This window comes from Pleuronectes platessa, chromosome 13, assembly GCF_947347685.1.
Source record: "Pleuronectes platessa chromosome 13, fPlePla1.1, whole genome shotgun sequence".
Lineage (NCBI taxonomy): Eukaryota > Metazoa > Chordata > Actinopteri > Pleuronectiformes > Pleuronectidae > Pleuronectes > Pleuronectes platessa.
The window spans coordinates 13,986,204-14,007,986 of NC_070638.1; the positions used below are offsets into that span (position 1 = coordinate 13,986,204).

General features: G+C 42.2%; 1 protein-coding gene across 1 annotated transcript; it reads left to right on the forward strand.

Annotated features, from left to right (window-relative positions):
* Positions 1 to 838: 838 nt before the first annotated feature.
* LOC128454569 (phosphatidylinositol 4-phosphate 5-kinase type-1 gamma-like) lies at positions 839 to 15,170 on the forward strand. Its single transcript, XM_053437993.1, has 19 exons — positions 839 to 914; positions 5,621 to 5,649; positions 5,751 to 5,840; positions 5,972 to 6,102; positions 6,206 to 6,323; positions 7,848 to 8,000; positions 8,672 to 8,971; positions 9,673 to 9,881; positions 9,965 to 10,048; positions 10,736 to 10,784; positions 10,909 to 10,993; positions 11,110 to 11,301; positions 12,204 to 12,360; positions 12,456 to 12,524; positions 12,612 to 12,991; positions 13,067 to 13,227; positions 13,924 to 13,996; positions 14,949 to 15,038; positions 15,136 to 15,170. The coding sequence occupies exons 1-19, from the start codon at positions 839 to 841 to the stop codon at positions 15,168 to 15,170; spliced, it is 2,481 nt and encodes an 826-aa protein (XP_053293968.1).
* Positions 15,171 to 21,783: the final 6,613 nt, after the last annotated feature.

Below are 21,783 nucleotides of genomic sequence, written 5' to 3' on the forward strand. Positions count from 1 at the left end.
GTCAAAGTGAAGAAATTCAATGAAGCGCGGGTAAACGGCGGGAGTAACTATTGGCACTCAAAACAGGTCAATCTGTTTTAGACAGGGTTAAAAGGTCCTGTTTTAAATTATACTTGTGGTATTTTGACCAAAATATGTTACAGACATTTCATTAAGACCCCAAGGAACCATATCAACTGTGATAAAATGGGTATAATATGTCTCCGTTAAATAAAGTTTACTTAAATCAAAGATTGTTTCATAAATCTGATTCAATACCTCATTAAAATGTAAGAGTAATAAAGGGCTGAAATAATTTAAAATAGTGCTTTTTAATACATTTAGAAACTATATTACTAATTATATGTATTATATGTACTGTGTTAGGCCATAGAGTGTCATTTTGTGTCATTTTGGTTGGTGGTGTGCCCCAGGATTTTGTAAATGTAAAAAATGTGCCGCGGCTCAAAAAAGGTTGAAAATCACTGCCCTAGGCAACCGCCTATGTCGCTTGTACCAGGAGCCGCCCCCGTACTCTAATATGAATATGTTCTCACTCGCTCTGACGGTGAAACGTCCCTCGTGATCTGGACACGACGATGCCGGAGCTGCACGCGCCTCATCCGTTGCGTGAGAGCGCTGACGCACAGCGGCAGCAGCGGCACAGATGAGCGGCACCGCTGCCTCTCAACCAGTCTCCGAGTCTAACGGGGAAAAAACAGAGAGATGCACACGCCCGTGGAGCTACAGGCCCAGACAGCAGAGAACATCGAACACGGTGACATGGCGGGATTTCTGGATTGAGTGGAGGCGCGCATCTTCTTCTCATTGAGGAGGGACACGGCTGCTCGTCCCGGAGATGGACGGGGGCACTGCGGAACCCGGAGATGACGGCTCTGCCAGCCTCAGCATACAGCTCGACCTAGGGGACACTGGTGCGTATGTCTCCGTCTGACTCATTCTCATATCCTTCCATCATTGCACGGGGTGTATCCAAACCTGCTGGTCCACTGGAGGAGAGAAGATGGATCTATAGGGAGCAGATCCTGTCATGCAGCCATATGTAAATGTTTTCAGACTGAAAATAGATTTTTTTATTCCCCACTGAGACAGAAGCAGGAAATAGTAGTGAGAGGAACCTAAGCTGTGGAAATGAATAATCAATAGCTTGGTTAGATAACAGTGTCACGGTCAAGGCTGCTCAGCTGTGGATGCTCCTCAGTGTTAGTGGTTAACTGCAGGTTGGCACAAACACAAGGTGTGTAGTGGCATGCATACACAACTGTTTGCATATAGGTTATACACACACATGCACACACAGCCTTGTACATCTTTCTTAGTGGAGACACTCATTGGCATAATGCATCCCCCAGACCCTTATGCCATAACCTTGAACATCACAACTAAATGTGTTACTGAAACCTAACTCTGGGTTTAACCCTATCGTAACCTTCAATCAGCCCATTGAAAGGGGGTCAGAAAATGAGGACTTACCAAAATGTCCTCAATTTACCATAATGTTCTCATTCCATAAGGTTAAGGCTTCTAATGGTCCTCACAAACATATCTGAACAAGTATAGACACACAAGTACACCTATCCTTATGTATTGACTTTGCATTGACTTTCATTTATTGGACAGCCTAACCAAAACCTGAACCTTAACCATGACCAATTCATGCCTATTACTAACAATCATTTATATAACCACAATTCACATCTTTCCCATAACCTTAGTTAGGACCTAAAAACTAACCTTTAGCCTCATTAGGACTGGGCTGTGTTCCCTACTGCTCCTGACATGATCAATGTTTATGCTGTGAAAGGTCCTAAAGAGGCACAGAATACAGTAATTTGTATCTGTAAGAACCATATCACTGTGTGACAGGGCCCCTCAGCACTATGATAAACACATGCTCCCTCCTGTGTCATTCTGTCCCTCTCCTCAACCTCTGTGTGTCTTCATAATTCTTCCCATGTCCTCTTTATAGCTAAATCTGAAGAGTGCTTTACATAATCTGATATGGAATTATAGCATAAACCACACACTAATCCCTCGTGGGTATCAATTTCCGGCAACTCTGCAGTGTTGTGGGCTACAAAAAGAATGGCCGGATATCCTCGTCGGGTTTATGATGTTGCAAATATAATGTTCTGAACGGGAGAGAGCAGATTTGATCCTCGTTAGATGAGCAGGTCCGACAAGTTTTCTTTGCATGTGCACGTTCGGATATGAGAGAGATATAATCCTCTTATAAACACACATATACAACGGCCTTAGGGCAAACATCTCGTAATATTACCACACAATATTTTTAATGTGTTTTCCCAACACATTAAAAACACTTATCGTTTTACAAGTCGTCAGTTCCTCACATAATAATCAAAACCGCCAAACAACTGTTTGTTGCTCGCAGCTCAGTGGCACAATATTCTGGCGTGACCCTAATCCTACAGAGATTGTGTGTGTGTGTGTGTGTGTGTGTGTGTGTGTGTGTGTGTGTGTGTGTGTGTGTGTCTGTGTGTGTGTGTGTCTCAGGACACTCATTGTACTGTCTTACAGGCTCTAATGCAGCATTAATGAGGTTTCAGGTGTGAGTAGCGGTGTGCGCCAAAATGGATCCAGTCATTTTTTGTTTGTGCAGAGGAATGCTGAATATTGGCACCATGGTGGGTTATGGCACATTTTCCCAAATTTGTTTCATGCCCCAAAATACTTTTCCATGTTTTCCCTTTTTCAGCCGCACTAGTGGCATGGACCTAGGGACGGAGATGTCAGTTACTATGTTGGTCCAACTCTGGTCCTGACTCAAATATCTCAACCAATATCAAATCGACCTCCATTGAATTTGTGAAATGCATTCATGTCTATTTTCCCCTTTATCAATCCCCAAAACAGAAATACAAAAGTGAAGAGTAGAGTGGGTCATCCATTAACCAGAAGGTGGTTGGTTCAATCCCCAGCTCCTCCTGTCTGCAAGCATAAAAAGTGCTGTATATAAACTAACTGTGAATGCAACTTGTACTGTAAAGCTTTGAGTGATCTTTAAGACTATAGGAATGCTATTACCATATCAACAGAAGAGAAACAATTTAAACAACAGATAAACTGCCACACAATCAAAACTCAATATATTATCAGCATTAAAATGATATTAACATGTTATAACCTTTGAACATAGATTTCAGGTTTTTACAGCTTTTCTATTACAAGAGGTAGATAATGTTCTAATATAGGACCCTGCTTCTTTTTACCAAAAGGGGATTTCACTTTTACATTTATAGATAAAGAACTTGGCTGTTGACAGTTTCTGTCTTCATGAGCTCAACGTGTTTGAGCTAAATACTTATATTTATACCTCTACTATATATCATATCATATTATATCATACTCTTTGTATATTATTTGTATATATAAGTCTATATACACATATTTATACATGTGTACATTATATTATTATTATTATTATATTTACTATTTACTATTATTATATATACTGTTGCTGCCATTATTATTATTAATATATACTGCTATTATATTGGTATAATTACTATCATATATAATGTTATATTTATATACTATATATACTGTACTATTTTTATATACTGTCTAACAATGACATTACCAGCATATCATCAGTACTATTACCATCATCTTGCCACTGCACCTTATCTACCTATTTATCTTGTGTTTCTGTTTTTATTCTTTCTACCTCAAAATTTTATTTTTATTCTATTGTATTGTATTTTATTGTATTCAAATGTACCGGCTGCTATGACGACTTAATTTCCCTTCGGGGATGAATAAAGTAATCTATCTATCTATCTATCTTGATTGCTCCGCTCCTAAACGCTGTGTCTTTGTTGCTATATTTGTGTATTGTGCCTTTTCTCTTAATTCATTCTTATAGTTGTATTCTTTTGATATTTTTTAACTTAACAGTTATCTAGTGGAAGGCAAAGTAAGAATTTCATTGTAGGGGCTGTACATAGGACAGTAAATGCTTCGAACTTGAATTTGGCAGATGATATTATGAGGTTTCAAGGAGAAAAAGTTTTCTACATACCTTCTATAATGTTTGAGGCCGAACAACAAAAGCCAATTCACGTTTCCCCCCCATTAGGACACGATGTAATGTGTTATCATGACTTTGGTCATCTGCTGACTTGTCATCTAGTGCCACCATCAGGTCAACATTTGAAGTTTTCAATTTAGTTTTGACCAACTTAAATCTAATGAGGGACTAATTTCAACATTTTAGATTGTAAACCAGGTAAATATTATACCAGCAGAACATCAGCATGATAACTGTCATTATGAGCATGTATGACTCAGCATTTGACTGAAAGGAATAGTTCACCCAGAAGGGAACATTTTGGGTGAAGTGTTTGACTCCACTAAACCCTTTTGGAGTTTCAGGGGTAAACAGCGTTGAAGTCAAATCCAATGCAATGGGTGAACTATCCCTTTAACGTGTCCCCTGGACTGTACTATCTCACTGTCAGGCTTGTTACCCAAAATGTGTGTATTTCCGAATATTATTAGAAGTCATTATTTTTTATCATATTGTGTATGAATGGTCATTATATTTTTTGGGTCCTCAGTTATAACAACATCCGCTACAGTTGTGTGGTTAGTGCTGGAACATGGCTTAAAGATTCATTATCCCTGCTCTCAGCAGCACTTCTCTTAATCTTCATCCTCACATGACCTGAGACTCAGCTCCATGATGTGGAGTGTTTCGTAGTAACAGTGCAGTACAAGTCAACTGTTCCTTTTCTCATTCTCTTCCTTCCTGCTCAATCATCCTATTCAAAGCACACAGACACGGTCCAGTTGTGTCCATCATGTCCGGTGGGAAAGATTCCTCCTAATCCCCCTCTGTGATTGGTCTGCGATGTGATCTGGTGACCTCGGCCAATGACAGCTCTCAGATTAGTGAGGAAGTCAATCCAATAGAGTTTTTACCTTCTCAGTACAAATCTGACTGATCCAGGGATAGAAAAACAAACACACCCTTCTCTGCAGTGGTCTGACTGCTCAATGTCAGAGGTTGGGTTTGACAGGTTTCTTTTTCTTTATCTCTGGATGATCAAACTTTATTATTAATTACGTGCAGTTTTGGAACTCTTTACCGGTGAGTTACAATTGTCTGGTGAATTAGTTGCAGAATTAGCTTTAAGTTGTATTTGATGCATTAAAGAATTGTGCATCCTCCTTTTAAAAAAAACAGTATGGTTAGAATGAGCTGAAGACTGTTTTGGTGATATGCATAATATATATAATCTATATCATCAATAATCAACGCATAAGGTCCATTTGTAAATGCTCTGGAGCTCTGCCTTTTATGTGTTTTGCAGTTATCATTGATTAATATAATGTATTTTGAAATGTCTGCATTTCTGTATTGAAGATATTTAGATGATGATAGAAGAGATATTAAAACTTAATGATTGCACATTATACATTTATTAAAATCAAAAGGAATTTTTATTTTTGTCCTGAGGCTGGTTGGTATTCATTCAACTGATTTTATCCGGTCACAATCGCCAACCCCCCAATCCGTTATCATTCATTTCTAACTCATGCAAAATATCATAAACAACTTTCTCAATCTATTTCTCTCTGTTTCTGTCAACAGATTCAGCCAGGAGGGCTCAGACAACAGAGGTGAGAGGCCACTTCACACTTCTCCCTTTGTCCCTTTCTGTCTCTCTGCATTTGACCTCCGATAGGATCATAAACCATATCTACTCTACTCCTTTTGACAGATGCCGTCCCCGTTCGGAGCGGGCCTAACCAACGAGAGGAAGATCGGCCACAGGAGGGTCGACGCCTCTGGAGAGACCACGTACAAGAAGGTGTGGACCTCTTCCTCTTTACTTGACTCTTTGTCTTTTGTCTGTTTGTCGGTTGGCTTTGAGTCACGGTTTCATCAAGTACTCTCCACCCACGCCTCACGCTGCTGTTCTCTTCCCTTCTCCACCTCCAGACCTCCTCCTCTGCCTTGAAAGGGGCCATCCAGCTGGGTATTGGCTACACCGTTGGCAACCTCAGCTCCAAGCCTGAGAGAGACGTGCTGATGCAGGACTTCTACGTGGTCGAAAGCATCTTCTTCCCCAAGTGCGTTTTGTATGAGTGTGATCACAAGTGTGTGGGAAGCGTCTTATGTAAAACTTCCGCTACTTTTGCACTTTTGGTAACGACCCTGCCTTGCTCCACACAGCGAAGGCAGCAACCTCACGCCCGCCCACCACTACCTAGACTTCAGGTTTAAAACCTACGCTCCTGTTGCCTTCCGCTACTTCAGAGAGCTGTTTGGGATCCGACCCGATGACTACCTGGTGAGATTTTGCATTTCTCTGATGACCCCCGGTGCATTGAGAGTATCTCCTTGATAACATGAACAAGGGAATTGCAATCCAACTACACCATCCTGAATAATGCATGGGAACACACCACACAAAATGATTTGCATCAGAACACCTATGGTTAAACATTTGCTAGGACCTTTTTTCTTTTTAGGAAAACTGATTGTGAATCAGGAAAGAAATAAAGTACTTGTAAATTATATATATTTTTTATTTATTTTTCAGGAATATTGGGTTCAAAATAACTGGTCAATACATGATTAAATATGACATAGTCAAAATGAATGCAACATAAGACAGCAACACACATTTATTTGTTTTTATTTGTCAAATTAGAGTTCATAGAAATCAGTGTTTTAACTTTTTATATTATATCAGTGGGATAAATCACTGTATGATAAAAGTATATTAAACATACAGCAGCTTAATGTGAGGGTGAGGATTTGACTGATGATTAATAATGTTGTTAAAGAAAATCTGTCCTCATCACATCAGACGTCTGATAATGTGATGAAGATCATTAAACACCCACACACATCAAAAGAAAAGCGCGCACATACATATAAGACACTTGTGCGTCCCCCCGCCTCACATATTTTGCATGTCACGGTGCACACACACACACACACACACACCCCCCCTCCCACATGCGCTCACATGTATCGACATACAGTGAACTATGCTGCGTGTTTAAGCTCACTCTCTCCCTGTGCCAGAGGGAGATTAGAAGACTAAAGCTTCCTTTTTTAAACTTCCAAGTAGTGCAGCAGATAGTCAGGGAGTGGTCTGTGTCCGCATGTGTTTGTGTTGGTGGTGGGGTACCAGTGTTAATTGCATTGTGTCGACTGAGTCACAGGAAATATAATTACTTGGTTACAAATTAGCAAAGCCAACGGGCACTTTCTCTCACTTTTCAACTTAAGTCTCTTATTCTCATTTAAGTCTCTTATTGGCTGTGAGACGTCGGGTGTGAATTCCAACCCACTGGTGCTGCTGTTCACGTTGAGCTGACACTTGTGCAGTTTAATATTGTTCACTTCAGTTTAACGTCCTAATAGTCTCCTCTGCATTCAGCACAGACACAAAGTAAGTGAAATCAGCATTACCACAGAAATCTATAGAGTAACCCCCCACCCAAAAAGTATAGGTTTTACTGATGTTTGGGAATAAAAGTCAAACCGTGTCGCAGTTTACTCTCATAATCATAATCATCTCCTTACACAAGCAATGCTTTGTGCGGGGGTTGACATGTTGGTGTTTTGTTGGTTATTTGAAAGCTGTTTCGGATCCAACCTGAGCCCTGCAGGAAATACTGACGTGTTAAACAAAACTCACAAATTACATTTAAAGACATTTTCAGCGTCCTTTTCTAAAGGGACAGATTATTTCTTCAAAGCAAGAGAAGCTATGTCTAAACGGTCTTTTCAAAGATTCTAAGTGAAATTGTCTGACAGATTCTAATCTATATTCATTCCTCTGTGTCCCTGCTGCTTTTAGTATTCTCTGTGTAATGAGCCGTTGATCGAGTTGACGAATCCAGGAGCTAGTGGCTCCATATTTTACGTCACCCGAGATGATGAGTTTATCGTCAAAACCTTGCAGCACAAGGAGGCTGAGTTTCTACAGAAGCTGCTCCCTGGATACTATATGGTAAGTCTCTCTCTCATCGGCATCTTTTCAAATGCTTAACGTTAATATTCATTTCAAACACATATTTCTGGAAACTAGTTATTTTAGATCTGTATTTACACTAGATGAAAGAAAATGTAAAATTACCAATCTGCACATATTCAAACATGTAAAACCTTTTTGCTACAAGTTTTACTGAGTACACAGTACACAATAGTATGCAGTCATAAGGCACACAGTAGATAGGAGGAGAGTAGTGCAAATCTGAATAATGCAAAAATACATTGAGAGTTCAGAAGTACTTCATGGTAAGTAATGTAATGATAGTGTGTTTGTGTACATGAGCACATGCTTAAGTGCAGTGCAGGGGCTGGAGCTTGTGCTCATCTTTATCCTCTTTACCCCTTGGTGTTGGCCTCAGTCAGCAGTGACGCCAGCAGGCGGCCCAGTAAGAGATAAGAGCAGAGAGCTAGAACCTGACTAAGACCTGGGCTAAGTACTTCATAACAGGTTAAGCATGCACACAGCAGAGTCACAGTGTTGAGGGCTGAGGCCTGTTGGTGGGCCACGCTGAGTGGCAGGTGCACGGTACTGGGGCAAAACTACATAGACCAGGTGACTTGTTGCAAAACAATATTTATTCCTTTCTCACTGTCTCTTTTCCTTTGTCTTCTCCACCAACCTCTCTCCAGAACCTGAACCAGAACCCCCGGACTTTGCTGCCAAAGTTTTTTGGGCTGTATTGCGTCCAGTGTGGGGGGAAGAACATCAGAGTTGTGGTGATGAACAACATTTTACCACGTTCCGTACGCATGCACCTCAAGTTCGACCTGAAGGGCTCTACGTACAAGAGGCGAGCGTCCAAGAAGGAGAGAGAGAAGTCCAAACCTACTTTCAAAGACCTGGACTTTCTGTGCGACGTTCCTGACGGCCTCATTATGGACCAAGACACATACAATGCTCTGGTCAAAACGCTACAGAGAGACTGTCTGGTGAGAGAGAGGAGGAGGTGGAGGGGGGGGGGGGGGGGGGTGAATAATAGAGAAGTAGAATTTATTTTATTTTACACGCAAAGGATAAACAATCTAGATTCTACATGGATGGACGGATGAATTTTATTTTGTTGTTTGATTTTATTTCCAACTCTTATTAGATGAATTATAGAGCAAAAGGCAGAATAAAAGAGTAGATTATGTGGTTTATGTATTTCTAAAGCATATGTTAATTTTCACCATTGCCCCAGGCCGCAAAATTATAACATTTACATTAACTAGAATAGCAGTCAGTGGAACACATGCCTCCATCAAGGTCAGCAGTTCCCTTATGAAACCTTACTATAATGGTCTTATATTCCACAAACAACACACACATTAAACATACCTAACTTTTCATTCATCAAGATCAATGAATAAATAGAATTTGAGGATAATGTTGAAAAACACCCTATCCTGCAATGTAAAGGAAGTGGAAAGAAAAAACAATCCTGGTTCCTCCCTGATCTGGATCGTTACCAATTTTGAATGGGTTCTTCTTTGGGTCATGTCTCTCCGCAGCAATTCATGTAAATCGCATCAGTAGTTTTTGTGTAATCCTGCTAAACAACAAACAAACACAACCTTCTTGGCAAACGTAAACGTGTTATTCTCTTGGAAGCTTGTTTTAAAGTGTTGCTCCTGTGTGTTTGTCATGTGAGGTTCTGGAGAGTTTTAAGATCATGGACTACAGTTTGCTGCTCGGTGTCCACAATAAGACCCAAGCAGAGAGAGAGTATCAGTCCCAGGGTTCACCTCCGGCCGGGGGGGACGAAAAGAAGCCGGCAGCCCAGAGAGCCCTGTACTCCACTGCTATGGAGTCTATACAGGGAGGCTCCACATGCAGGGACACACTGGACCATGACGACACGTGCGTTCTAATCTCACAACATTTGTCCTCATCATCACATTTAATTGTTCATTGCGATGGTAACTACTCCTCTCTGTCTGCAGTATGGGTGGCATTCCAGCCGTCGATGGTAAGGGAGAGCGCCTCCTGCTGTTCATCGGGATTATTGATATTCTGCAGTCCTACAGGTGGGCAACAAAAAGCAGCAGTTGAAGGTCTTTCACAGTTTACCTTTGTAATATCAATAAATTAATACATAATTGAAAATGTGAATTTAAAGAGAAACTTTTCTCCATTTTCACAGAGTGTAAAATGTCTGCAGCTCGCCTCCAACATTTACATTTCTTATGGACACTTATTGACAAGAAAACACAAATCCTCTCCTTGAGAATTTCATTAAAAAAGACAGGGTCTGGTGGTTTTCATATTTTCAGGGTTATATATAAATGTTTTAAGTGACCTTTTTAGTCTGAGGTATAAGTAGTACTAATTTAAATTTATTTTGATTATTATTATTGGACATCTAAACACATTAAAAGACTAAATATATATTTCTCGATGGCTTCACACTGAAGATATGCTCGGGTTTGGTGATAGAAATTCGGGCTTGATGTGTCTGCAAGGAAATATGAGAAGATGATGAGAGATCACAGAGAAACAGTTCATGTGTGACTGTGTTTAAACGGAGGAGAAACAGAACTGTGAAGTGTGGACATACAGAGGTGTGAGGGGTTGGTCACGAGATACAGTCTTTTAAAACAGATCTATAACTGATAAGGCAAGTAGGACGGCAGCCTCTGGTTCAGCCTCGGAGTTGCCAGGTAACCACAGTGAGTCACTGGTTCAGATAAATAATTGATTGTCTTGTCTGACAGGCTGATTAAGAAACTGGAGCACTCCTGGAAGTCGCTCATCCATGATGGGGTGAGTAGCTTTCACACAACTGGTGTACGATACTGTACAAGCTAAACAAACCTCATAAAGTCTGACAAATCTAATGTTTTGCCACTTTTAGAACTGTTGTCCTGATGTCTCTTTTCTTCCACAGGACACAGTGTCGGTCCACAGACCTGCTTTCTATGCTGAGAGGTTCTACAAATTCTGCAGCACCGTTGTGTTCAAGAAGAGCAGCTGTGAGTCTGCAAAATGTGCACGAACCTTATACCCTTCTACATTCTTATGTTTGATGACAACATTGCAAATAGTATCCACATTGGAATGAGAGTATATGTGTCCCCTGCTATCACAGCATTGCGATCCTCTCCATCTAAGAGGGGCAGAGGGGCTCTCTCCATGTTCAAGTCCAGTGCAGGAACCGGCTCAGCTGGACAGAGACCCTCAGTGAGCGACGAGAGGCAGGAGAACCTGGACAACCTGGAGAACCTGGACAACCTGGAGAACCTGCGTGGAGCTCACAGCTTCCCAATGCTGGAGGACAACGGTAGGACATCTAATTAACTCTTAGTCCACAGTGATTGAAAGACCTGAAGTACAATGAAGTGATTTAAGCACAGGGTTCAGGGTCTTCACTTTTCACTCCAAACAACACCAGAAGTTCTTCGTCTGAGACTGTTTAGAGACTTCAGTCTCCATCCCTTGACAAAATTTCATAGAAAAAAGATGAATAGTTTTTATGTAATGCTCCTAAATAACAAACAAGCAAAGGCAACAAACACTTCTACTTTCTTGGCGAAGGTAAAAGTGTAATTTTCTTGGAAGCAAATCACACAAGGTTAAAGAAAGTGGAAAAAAAGACTGTGATCCACATCCAGACCAAATTTGAATGTGTTCTTTCCCTGAAATACATAACCTCCTTGACAGAGGTGAAGAGAGTTAGCTTGTCCTCAATTCCTTGTGTCTTTCTAAATTTAGCACGTTATTAGCTTCACTTTTGTGCAGTTGAGAGCTGCATTTTCTCTTTAAATGACATGAAGGGACCCTTTAATCGATCCCTGAGGAGAAATAAGAGCAGCAGCGAAATAACAGCAATTGCAAACGAGTTGAGACTAGATAGAGATATAATGTGATCAAAATGCAAAACGTGGAGAGTAACGCCATCGACAGTAATTGTCTGCGATGTGTTGAACATCTAAATGGCAGTTTGTTTGAATTGTTATTGTTAATTTATATCTCGTTCATTTTCATTGCATGCCGACGTGTCCTTAGGCAAGATACTGAACCCTGAATGGCCCCCTCTCATAGAGAAAGTGAATGGCAAAAACTGCACTGCAACTCGCTTTGAGTTGTCGTGCAGACAAGAAAAGCTCCGTACAAATACAGAGCTTTTACCATCCATCTTGCAAATGTCTTATTTTTTAGCAAATGTTTTTAAACAAATGACAGGGAGAGAACCACCCTGCACTCCGCCGTCATTTGAAGACGCCACCACGGCGTCTATTGCGACCACGCTTTCTTCCAACAACTCCTTACCCACCACCCCCTTCGATACTCCGGAGCACCCACGCTACAGGAGGCAACTGCACTCACCGAATGTGGTCAGGTGAGAATATGCAGCTTCATATCTTATTCGTAATATTCTGCTGGGGAAATGTACAAATGTAAGACATGAGGGCGTCAAACTTTGTGTTTTTTCAGGTCACAAAAAGAGGTGGTTGAGGTTCATGGGGAAAAGCAGGACACCATAACAGTGGAGGTGGAGTTAAGGTGAAAACACATCCACAGGACTTTAGGTCTTCCAGAGCTGCCTGTGTGACAGTATGGTAACAGTGTTATTCGTTCTGCCTCATATAGTAAAATCCCCCAGAGCACGGAGCTCACCCAGATGACAGAGATGACCTCTCCCGGCCACCTGTCACTGGATCATCAGCCGGGCGCCTTCGCTCCCTCCACCCCTCCCTCTGTCAGTCCGTCCGCAGCACATTCCTCCTCTACCCTTCCTCCTTGCTTCGTTTCTTCCTCCTCCGCTGCCCAAGCCGCCGGGAGGTCCTCCTCCACCACACTCTCCTCATCCATCTGTCCGTCCACCAAACCACTCACCTCTCCCACGGCTGCTCAGGCTTCCACTCTCTCTCCTCTGTTCTCTCACTCAGCCGCACCATCCACACGTCCCACCTCGGCCAACGCCTCCACGCTCCCTCCCGCCTCGGCATTTACTCCCATCTGCCCCGCGTCTTCTTACTCCCCCGCCCAAAGCTCCTCTCACCCTCTCCCCTCGACGCCTCCCTCCTCTCACCCTCTCCCCTCGACGCCTCCCTCCTCTCACCCTCTCCCCTCGACACCTCCCTCCTCTGTCCCTCCGAGCCCCCAGGTGCCACGGCGGGAGCCGCGCACGTCGTGCAATCAGCTGTCCTTGTCCAGCAGCCACAACTCTTTGGATGGAGAGGTGCAGGTGTCCGACATCTATTTTGTAAGTTTGCTGTCCTTCCAATTTTTGGCCCCCTTTTTTAATGAAAACCCGTTTCAAAGAAGTGAAGTTAAAGGTGTAGTGTCAATGTAGAAAAGTAAATAGACATTATATCAATAATGGATGAATCCACTTCCAGAGGGTAAAGGGTTTTCTTCTTCCTCTGTTTTCCTTTTATCCACTGGGTCTCTTGCAGTGGCACAGTCAGGACAGCGTGGTAGAGTTGTGATGGTGAGAGCGTGGGGTGTTTGTGTGTGTGTGTATGTGCGTGTGTGAGTGTGCATGTGCGTTTGTGAGTGTGTGTGTGTGTGTGTGTGTGTGTGCTGCGGTATGCACGTATTATGCGGTGCTCTCGCTTTCCGAAATGCTTTTGATCTGAGTTCATGCTTCTGGATGCACCAGCAAAACACTGGGGTTGTCTTTCCTTCCAGCATGATGTATTTCTATCTGTCAGTCTGCATTCAATTGCCCGTCACTCTCATGCACAGCTCTCCATTACTCTGTCTTTTGTATGAATTTCTGCTCATGCATTATTGCGTTTATTCTCCATTTCAACTTTCTTTCTTCCTCCCAACCTCTAATAATCGCTTCACATCATCCATTGTCGTTCTCCTTTGTTACTTGTGTAATATTTCAATTCCCTTTCTTTTCCTGCCCACACATTATCTCTGTGTTCATCTGTGTGTGTCCGTCCATCAGTACGCAGACGGCAGATACTGGGTGTACTCCCCAGTGCTTGGCCGTCGTAAGCTAAACTCTAGCTTGAGTTACAATGTAAGTCATCACCAGGGGTAGTGGGAGTCCTTTGTAATGCTGGGAGATGTTCCCATAGAGGGGGGCATTTCTGGTGACTGTTGGGACTGTCACGAGAAACAGATCCTCAGAAGGAGTTAAAAATAAAAGCTACAGCGCATTATACATGACTTATTTAGTGTCATGTGCAAAAAGAAGTAGTGCATGTAAAAACTGCACCTTCCCATGCAGCTTCTCCATGCTTTTACAGGGAGCATGAATCTGCACAGAACGCATTACATAGACTGTGAATGAAATGTCTGAGGATCTTGCCCTGCAGTTAGTCACCTGTTGTCGCTTGTATTGGCTTAGTGATCCCTCGAGGTTACGCCCCCTGGCACCCAGGTAGAACCGAGGAGCTGATCACTGTTGTCCGTGCTTGGCTACAATGAAATCTCCTGTGTGACGATGACAATCCCCTGTTTATTAAAGCTGCACTTGACAGTAGAGGCAAGGAAACATAATTAAATTGAATTATAATGTTACTGAACTCTGATGCACTTGACATTGAATCATTAAGGGAAAAAAAAACTTGTCTGATAAAAAACTAAAATTAGACTTTAAATACTGTGCTCCTTGTGGATCGTATCTGTCCCAGTTAACTGACTGAGAAAATATGATTCCACTGTGTTGGAAGTAAAGTTGCACTCATTAACTCAAATTAATTTCTCCCATTCAAACAGAGACTCTGCTGAGTTTCCTTATTTCATCTAAATTAAATTTAGATGAACCAAGTGATTGGTATTTAAAACACAACAAATCATCCTCTGGACAGTAATAATGAGTCACATACTGACTGACCGATCATATGAGATCACACAGTTCAGCTTTAATCAACTCGATGTTTTTATAGATATGTATTTTCCCAACTCACTCCTCTGCTCTCTCCTCTGTCCCCCCGCTGCTGCCCTCTGCTGGATGGATGTGACGACGGCAGACTCAGGAGGATCGGAGCTGGGTGTACTCTCCTCTGCACAGCTCAGCAACCAGAAGGGGCTCAGATGGGGAGAGTGAGACAGTGAGTGAGCATCTCACTCAGGATTTACAGCTAATGCACAGAGCAGAGTGCACGTGTTTGCTTTGCCTCGTTCCTGTTTTAATCTCCCGTTTCCCTCTCAGTAACTCAAGGTGGAGACGGCAGTGACAGGAGCTGAGAGGATTTAATAATAAAGGCGCCAGGACTCGATGAAGATTCGACCCTGGGTGGCCAAGCTGCACGCGGACGCCCCGCTTCGCCAACTGTGACAGACTCGAAGGAATGAATTTAGAAGTATACAACAATACACAGACAAACAGTTATAAAAATATTATGCAAGAAAACATATTCATAAATGTTAAACTATTGATTCACGGACAATCTGACTGACATCAGGTGGAGAAATGAACTAGGGAGGATTTCTGTGGCTTTAAGTCAGGTGGTGTTGTGGGTCCTGCTGTGGAGGTGTGTAGTGTCCACGAGTCACATGCACTGTGCCAGCTCTGGCTATGCAATACAGACGTACAGGACGGGATCTCAGTTCCTCTTTTTGACTGATTATGAGTTTATCCATGCTTTTATTTTCCATTAGGGGCATGTCAATGCTGTATATACTCTTAATTGTTTAGCACTTTATCGGTCATTTGAAATCATTTATGTTGGTTATTGTGTGAAAAAAAAATGACACTGAAACGGTCAAAGATGTTGTGTGTTTGCACCGTGTTCTGTTTCTACAGTGGTGTGTGATGATCCACTTGATCTGACAGTGAATGGTCGTGTGTCAAAATGCCTTATCGACAAACTCGTTTTTTCAATATTTCAGTCCCACCATTTTAAAAGCAATCATTTACAAATAAAAAAAACAGTACATATATATATAAAAAAGTATTATATTATGCATATAATATATAGCAGCCATGCATTTACACCTTATCAGGTTTAGAAAATGTACATCAAATGAGAGAGAAGAAAAAAAAATCTAATTATCTTTTGTATATTGTGGAGAAAGTGTGTGTTGTGTGTGCTCAGGCACATGTATGTAAGTCTGTACGTGCCCTCATGTGTCAGTGTGTGCATGTGTGTGCATGCATGTGATGTGTGATTGGGAGATTTTGCTGTCTTCCCTAATTGTCAAAATGTCAAAAGCTTAAATGTAACGTCCATTTAATGTTATGAACCGTGAAGGTCTGAAGCAGCTATGAGCATGTTGGCTGTGACATATCTGAGAAACATCAAACAGGACGTGAACGACGCTGGATCAAACAAACTGAGCTTCTCTGTCCAGTTTAGTGAGAAACCACAGAAAACATCTTCCTCCTTCCATCCATCATACATGGTGATGCTCAGTGAAACCAACCTGCCCGTGTTCGAACTTCCTGTCTGTGTTGGTGAGCACTGCTGTAACTTATTACTGTATCATGTGAGTGTGCTGCCGCTAACCTGCCAGTTTGTGAGCGACAGTGTTTGTAGCTGATCACTGTGTAAAAGAAATTAAAGATTATATTGTGTAAAAAAAAATTATCAGTAGATTTGAGTGTTTTCTTATTATTGTCAGACGCACAACGCAAGCATCATCCGCCACTAGATGGCATCATAATGTCCCACACAATACATTTCTCAGCATTGCCTCATATTAAATTTAATGCTTTATATTCAGTCTATGATTGAATCCCATGTTGCACTACTGGAAAAATTCGAAAACCTTAGTTGCACTGTAAAATAAAATTGCACAAAGACATCTGCCAGCAGCCTGAATGCCATAATTCACTTTAGTGTGTTCTTGATGGATCATAACAGATTAAAGGCTCACCCTGCACATCGCACTGACATTTAACACAAACAAACATAACGAGATGAAATCTTGATTGTTTTACTGCAGCTGGATTTTTTTTTTTCCATATCTACAGAGGCTTTGCAGCTTAAAATAAACTGAAATAAAAAAGTTAAGGATCGATATGGCTTCAACCACAGCAGCCCAAGGGGATCTTAGCTCTCTCTCTCTCTCTCTCTCTCTCTCTCTCTCTCTCCCACAAGTGTGGGTTCACATTGTTGTGTGTATGTGTGCGTGAGTTACGCGTTGGACAGAGTCGTGAACACCACTCAGTGTGACTCAGTGTCAGTCATGTCAGGTCAGGATGGAATGTGGGATGTATCAGTAGCCACCTGTCCATTTGTCCTGAAATGAAATTGTCCCTCTCCCTACTTTTACCCTATTATAACTTCACACACAAACACACACACACACATACATACACTCACACACACACACATGCACATATTGCTCTCAGACGTGAAGTTTCTCCTTCACCAGTTAATTGGTGAAACTGATGGACTGAGGCAAAGATAATTATTAAAGAAGCCTGTTCTCCGTGCCACGGCCCTGCACTGTTGTCTAACACAAACCAGTGGCTGGTTTATTTTTGAATCAATCCAACACATACACCGTGCTACTGCCATAAGAGTCCAAATTAGGTATTAATCGCGGGAATAGAATAGTCTCACAAAAAAATATTTACTCCTCTTAGAATGATGCTTGATAACAGTGGCCAGTTTTTTACTGACAATATTTAGCCATTTTTCAGATCTTTTCAAATAGTAGCACTTGGGCATTTCCAAAAGGCGTGGGGATGTGAAGCTGGGTGTATAAGTAGGAAAAAACACATTGTTGGTGTTTATCTTTTCACAGGATTTGTTGACAATAACCAAAATATGGGATGGGCAGGGGACCCTCTCAGAGCGGAGTTTGTATTATCAGCCAGCGTCCACTTGAGGCTGCTCTGGTTGTTTTTCACAGGGTCCAAACTCATGCACATCTGATTCATGTCTTTGTGCCGCTGGGGCTCCTCCTCCCAGCTGTGTCCGCCAAGTGCAGGCTGGGATCAGTCATTAGACACCTGTGACTTTGAATAGAGACAATATCATCATGATTTTCATTAAAAACACACACACACACAAAGAGAATAAGCCAGATACAAATGACTACAAGGACAGAGTGCCCATTGTAAAAAGACTCGATGAATTTACAAAAAAATGGAAAAGCATCTGTAGCTGAGGTGAAATGAGGCGTCACAGAGCCGAGCTTTCATCTCCAGGAAACATACACAAATGTCTTTGTTCTTTCAAAGGGTAGCGGGGCGAAAGCCACAACAAACAGGGCAGGGTGTGTGTGTGTGTGTGTGTGTGTGTGTGTGTGTGTGTGTGTGTGTATGGTCCAGGTATTACACATGTTGTGGGGACCTGTTTACAGAGTTACATAATGGGGTCTTGTAGCCTAATGGTAAATGGCTTTTCTATCCCTGATGAGCACTTCCAAGCAGTTTTTGCTGTTCACCCACACGCTCTCATACGGCACTTTCTCTGGGGCAATTTTGGGGTTCAGTATCTTACCCAAACAAACCCAGTCAAGCTAAATTGGGAAGACTGGGATCAAACGGCCGACCTTCTGGTTAGAGGATGACCGCTTTACCTCAGCACCAGCCGCCCTAAACTTTTCTTAATTATGGCGACAAAAATCAAGTCCCAGTACTGTGAGTCATTACATTTTAAGGTGAAGAATAGTTTTTAAGGTTAGGTTTAGTTTAAGGTAAAGGTTAAGGTAAGGGAAGTAGATAAGGTTAGAATAAGTCTCCAGGAACTTAATATCTATCTATATTTTAGAGCTTATTTTGGTTCAATACCATCATATAAATATATATGTGAGGACATTTTGTCTTTCTTATGACATTTTGGCTGGTCCTCACAAATTCTAAGAGTTGTTTGTGGGTCATGACTGGGTTTTAGTGTTAGAATGAGGTTTAGGTTTGTGTTAGGCGTTTAGTTGTGATGGTTAAGGTTAGGCCCTAACCTAAACCATCACAACTAAACAACCGTAAGGGTAAGAGGCTGGTAATGAATTATGCCAATGAGTGTCCTCCAAACTATAGAGAGACAAAAGTGTGTGTGTGTGTCTGTGTGTGTGTGTGTGTGTGTGTGTGTGTGTAAGTGTGTGTGTGTGAGTGTGTGTGGAAAGAGAGATAGAAGGGGAGTGAGTGAGTGAGTGTGAGTGAGTGTGTGAGAGAGAGAGAGAGAGATAGAGAGAGAGAGAGAGAGAGAGAGAGAGAGAGAGAGAGAGAGAGAGAGAGAGAGAGAGAGAGAGAGATCAAAGCAGGGGGCATGTTTTTGAATCTCTGTGTGGGAGGTGTAGCCTCACCTACCCAGAATGCCTTGCCTCGCTCCTTACAGCCCACCAGGAGCTTTTAGGAGCATCACTCCTCTTTGCGGCGAGCCCTTTACAACGCCACCTCTTCATCACTCATCTCCAGCTATTCTCAGAGAGTCTTGAATCAGTGACTTGATGTGAACTAGCAGTCAATCTCTGCTCCATCGCACACACACAACCTGCAGCTCCCACGCACATTTCAACGTGTGCACTTCATCCACTTTATCATCCACTGCAGCGTACAGAGCAAGAAGAAAATAGAAAGCAGAGTCTCGCGTGGATCCCGCTGTCGAAGACGACCAGTAAGTTGGATCAGTGCCCATCCCCCACCCGACCGATCTCATGAAGGGATCGAAGCGTCTCTTTTTAACTCGGCATGAGAAGCTGCAAACAGATGTCTGTCTGTCCACACACAGCGAATGTCATGCCCTCTCACACGCAGATGAAAAGCCGTGAAAGTCTCTGTGCTGCCCTGTCAGTGTCTTAAGGCAGTGTTTATCTTTGGCAGGCCGAAGAAAACAAAGCCATCGATTTCTAATCCTAATCCCCCTCTACCGCTTCTCTCCTATTGATCACCTATCCATCCTTAATGAAATGGAGGGAGAGAGGAATGGAGGGCTGATGAAGGACAAAACTTTCGCTTTTCCCCCCGACTTGCCATCTCTCATTTCAATCGGCCTCGCTCTCGCTCACGGGGCTTTCGCTCACTTCGGTTTCTGCTGGAATGGAAAACAAATGCAGCCCCGGTGCTTTTGTAGAAGTTCATCAAACCTGGAGGCTGACGGAGTCGTGGAGGTTCGACTAAATATTGAAATTGAATGACAAGGATGGATGCACTTAACACACAGGAGCACATCTCTGCTTACACAGTGAGAGGAGATTGAGTTTCACTCCCAACAGCAGTAATGGTGTTTTTCTCTGTATGGCGCTAGTACTTTCACATGCTCATGTCTGATATACCTTGGTTTAATTCAGTGGAGTTGGTTGGATGTTCATCGGGTCAGTTTTAGAAGTTTGCCCCATTCACTAATATGGTGGAGGTGGGGTTTATGACCTTTGCTGCAGCCAGCCACCAGGGGGCGATTAAGACTATTTGGCTTTACTTTTGGGAGGTGTCATCTTTATAAGTCAATGCATTTAACAGATACGGGATGTCTATGGATATGTGTCTTATATTTGGCTCATACGACATCATCAGAACCAGCCAATGAGCAGAGGTTGAAAGATCCTTTAACACAAGCATGTTATGTTGTAAGTTACAAAACTTTATTAAGTTTATAAACACCAGAAGTCACAAAGTTAACAAGATACATTTTTTTTAAATGTTCTTTTTAACGAAAGGTTTGAGAGAAGACGATGCTTTGTATTAAAATGCAGACATTGCAATAACCAGAAAAAAGTACTAAACCTGTTTGAAGCTGCTCCACTTTAGAAAAGGTGAAACTTCCACCTATAATATGAAAGATGTCCCCTGCAGTGACAAACCCACAAACCAGCTCTGTGAAGTGTCTCAGCATTTTTAAGTTCACTGTTTGCAAACTGTTTGAGTTAAAAGTGAATATTGGACTTTTACCTACAACTGACCATTAGAGTTTCTATTGAGGCGGATGTGATATAAATCCACATTATTATTATTATTTCCTTGGGGTTAGGGTTACGTAGCTATGGACGACTGGTTTCTCGTTCTAATCTTCTTAGCGAGCGTGTGTCTGATTTGTGTCTAATGAAGACAAGTTACTAACTAGAATAATCCGTAAATGTGACATACAAAAACAGATTCCTATGCTCTATGGCCACGGCGTGATTGGAAAGAAATAATGATGGGAACATGTCGACTGACCGTGACCTCTGTATTGAATAAAAGTGCAGAGACCAACTCGAGCTTGAATCTGGACACAACGTTAACATCAGTGACGAGAGACTTTTGAACACCTGCTGTTGATGTGGGTCATCTTGAGATGGTATTCCTGTTGTTTGTGCACAGACTTGTAGGATTAATGTTAATCACAGTGGTATTCCCTTGGGGCTCACGGGTAAACAATCAATTGGATGTGGGAGGTCCGTGGGCCACACCCACTCACATTCCTCGAGTCACTTCTGAGACCAGCTAGCGAAAAGCCTGCACTTAATTGCACAGGCAAAAAGATGAGAAAAAGAGGGACTGACCAGATTATAGGAGCATGGCACTAAAAAAGCTTTCAGTGAAATTAAACTAAGTCTCGTTTTATCAAAACATCGCTTTGCTTGCAGACATTTCAGAGAATTTTGTGTTTTTTTGAATATATAATGCATGCCACCGCAAAAATGCCCCCCTGGGGATGTTTCTGCCTAAGTGTGCGATAATGGCTGCAGTGAAAGTCATTAATAGCAGGCTAATGTGTGTCAGATGCTACCTGTCCAGCAGCAGCAGCAGCAGCAGGGGAGGGAGAGCCAGGACACGAGTGACTGGCCAGCATAATGAGAGGGACATGGCCTGCCAACTTGTGCAGCTGCTTCTCCAGTGGGACAAAGTGTGTGTGTGTGTGTGTGTGTGTGTGTGTGTGTGTGTGTGTGTGTGTGTGTGTGTGTGTGTGTGTGTGTGTGCAGATATTCC

What these genes read in the sequence shown, in the direction of transcription:
- LOC128454569 (XM_053437993.1), top strand. Translation starts at nt 839, where the DNA reads ATGGACGGGGGCACTGCGGAACCCGGAGATGACGGCTCTGCCAGCCTC. An exon ending in TGCTCCCTGGATACTATATG is followed by an intron (nt 8,001 to 8,671) that starts GTAAGTCTCTCT and finishes ACCTCTCTCCAG; the next exon opens with AACCTGAACCAGAACCCCCG. An exon ending in CCCAATGCTGGAGGACAACG is followed by an intron (nt 11,302 to 12,203) that starts GTAGGACATCTA and finishes AACAAATGACAG; the next exon opens with GGAGAGAACCACCCTGCACT.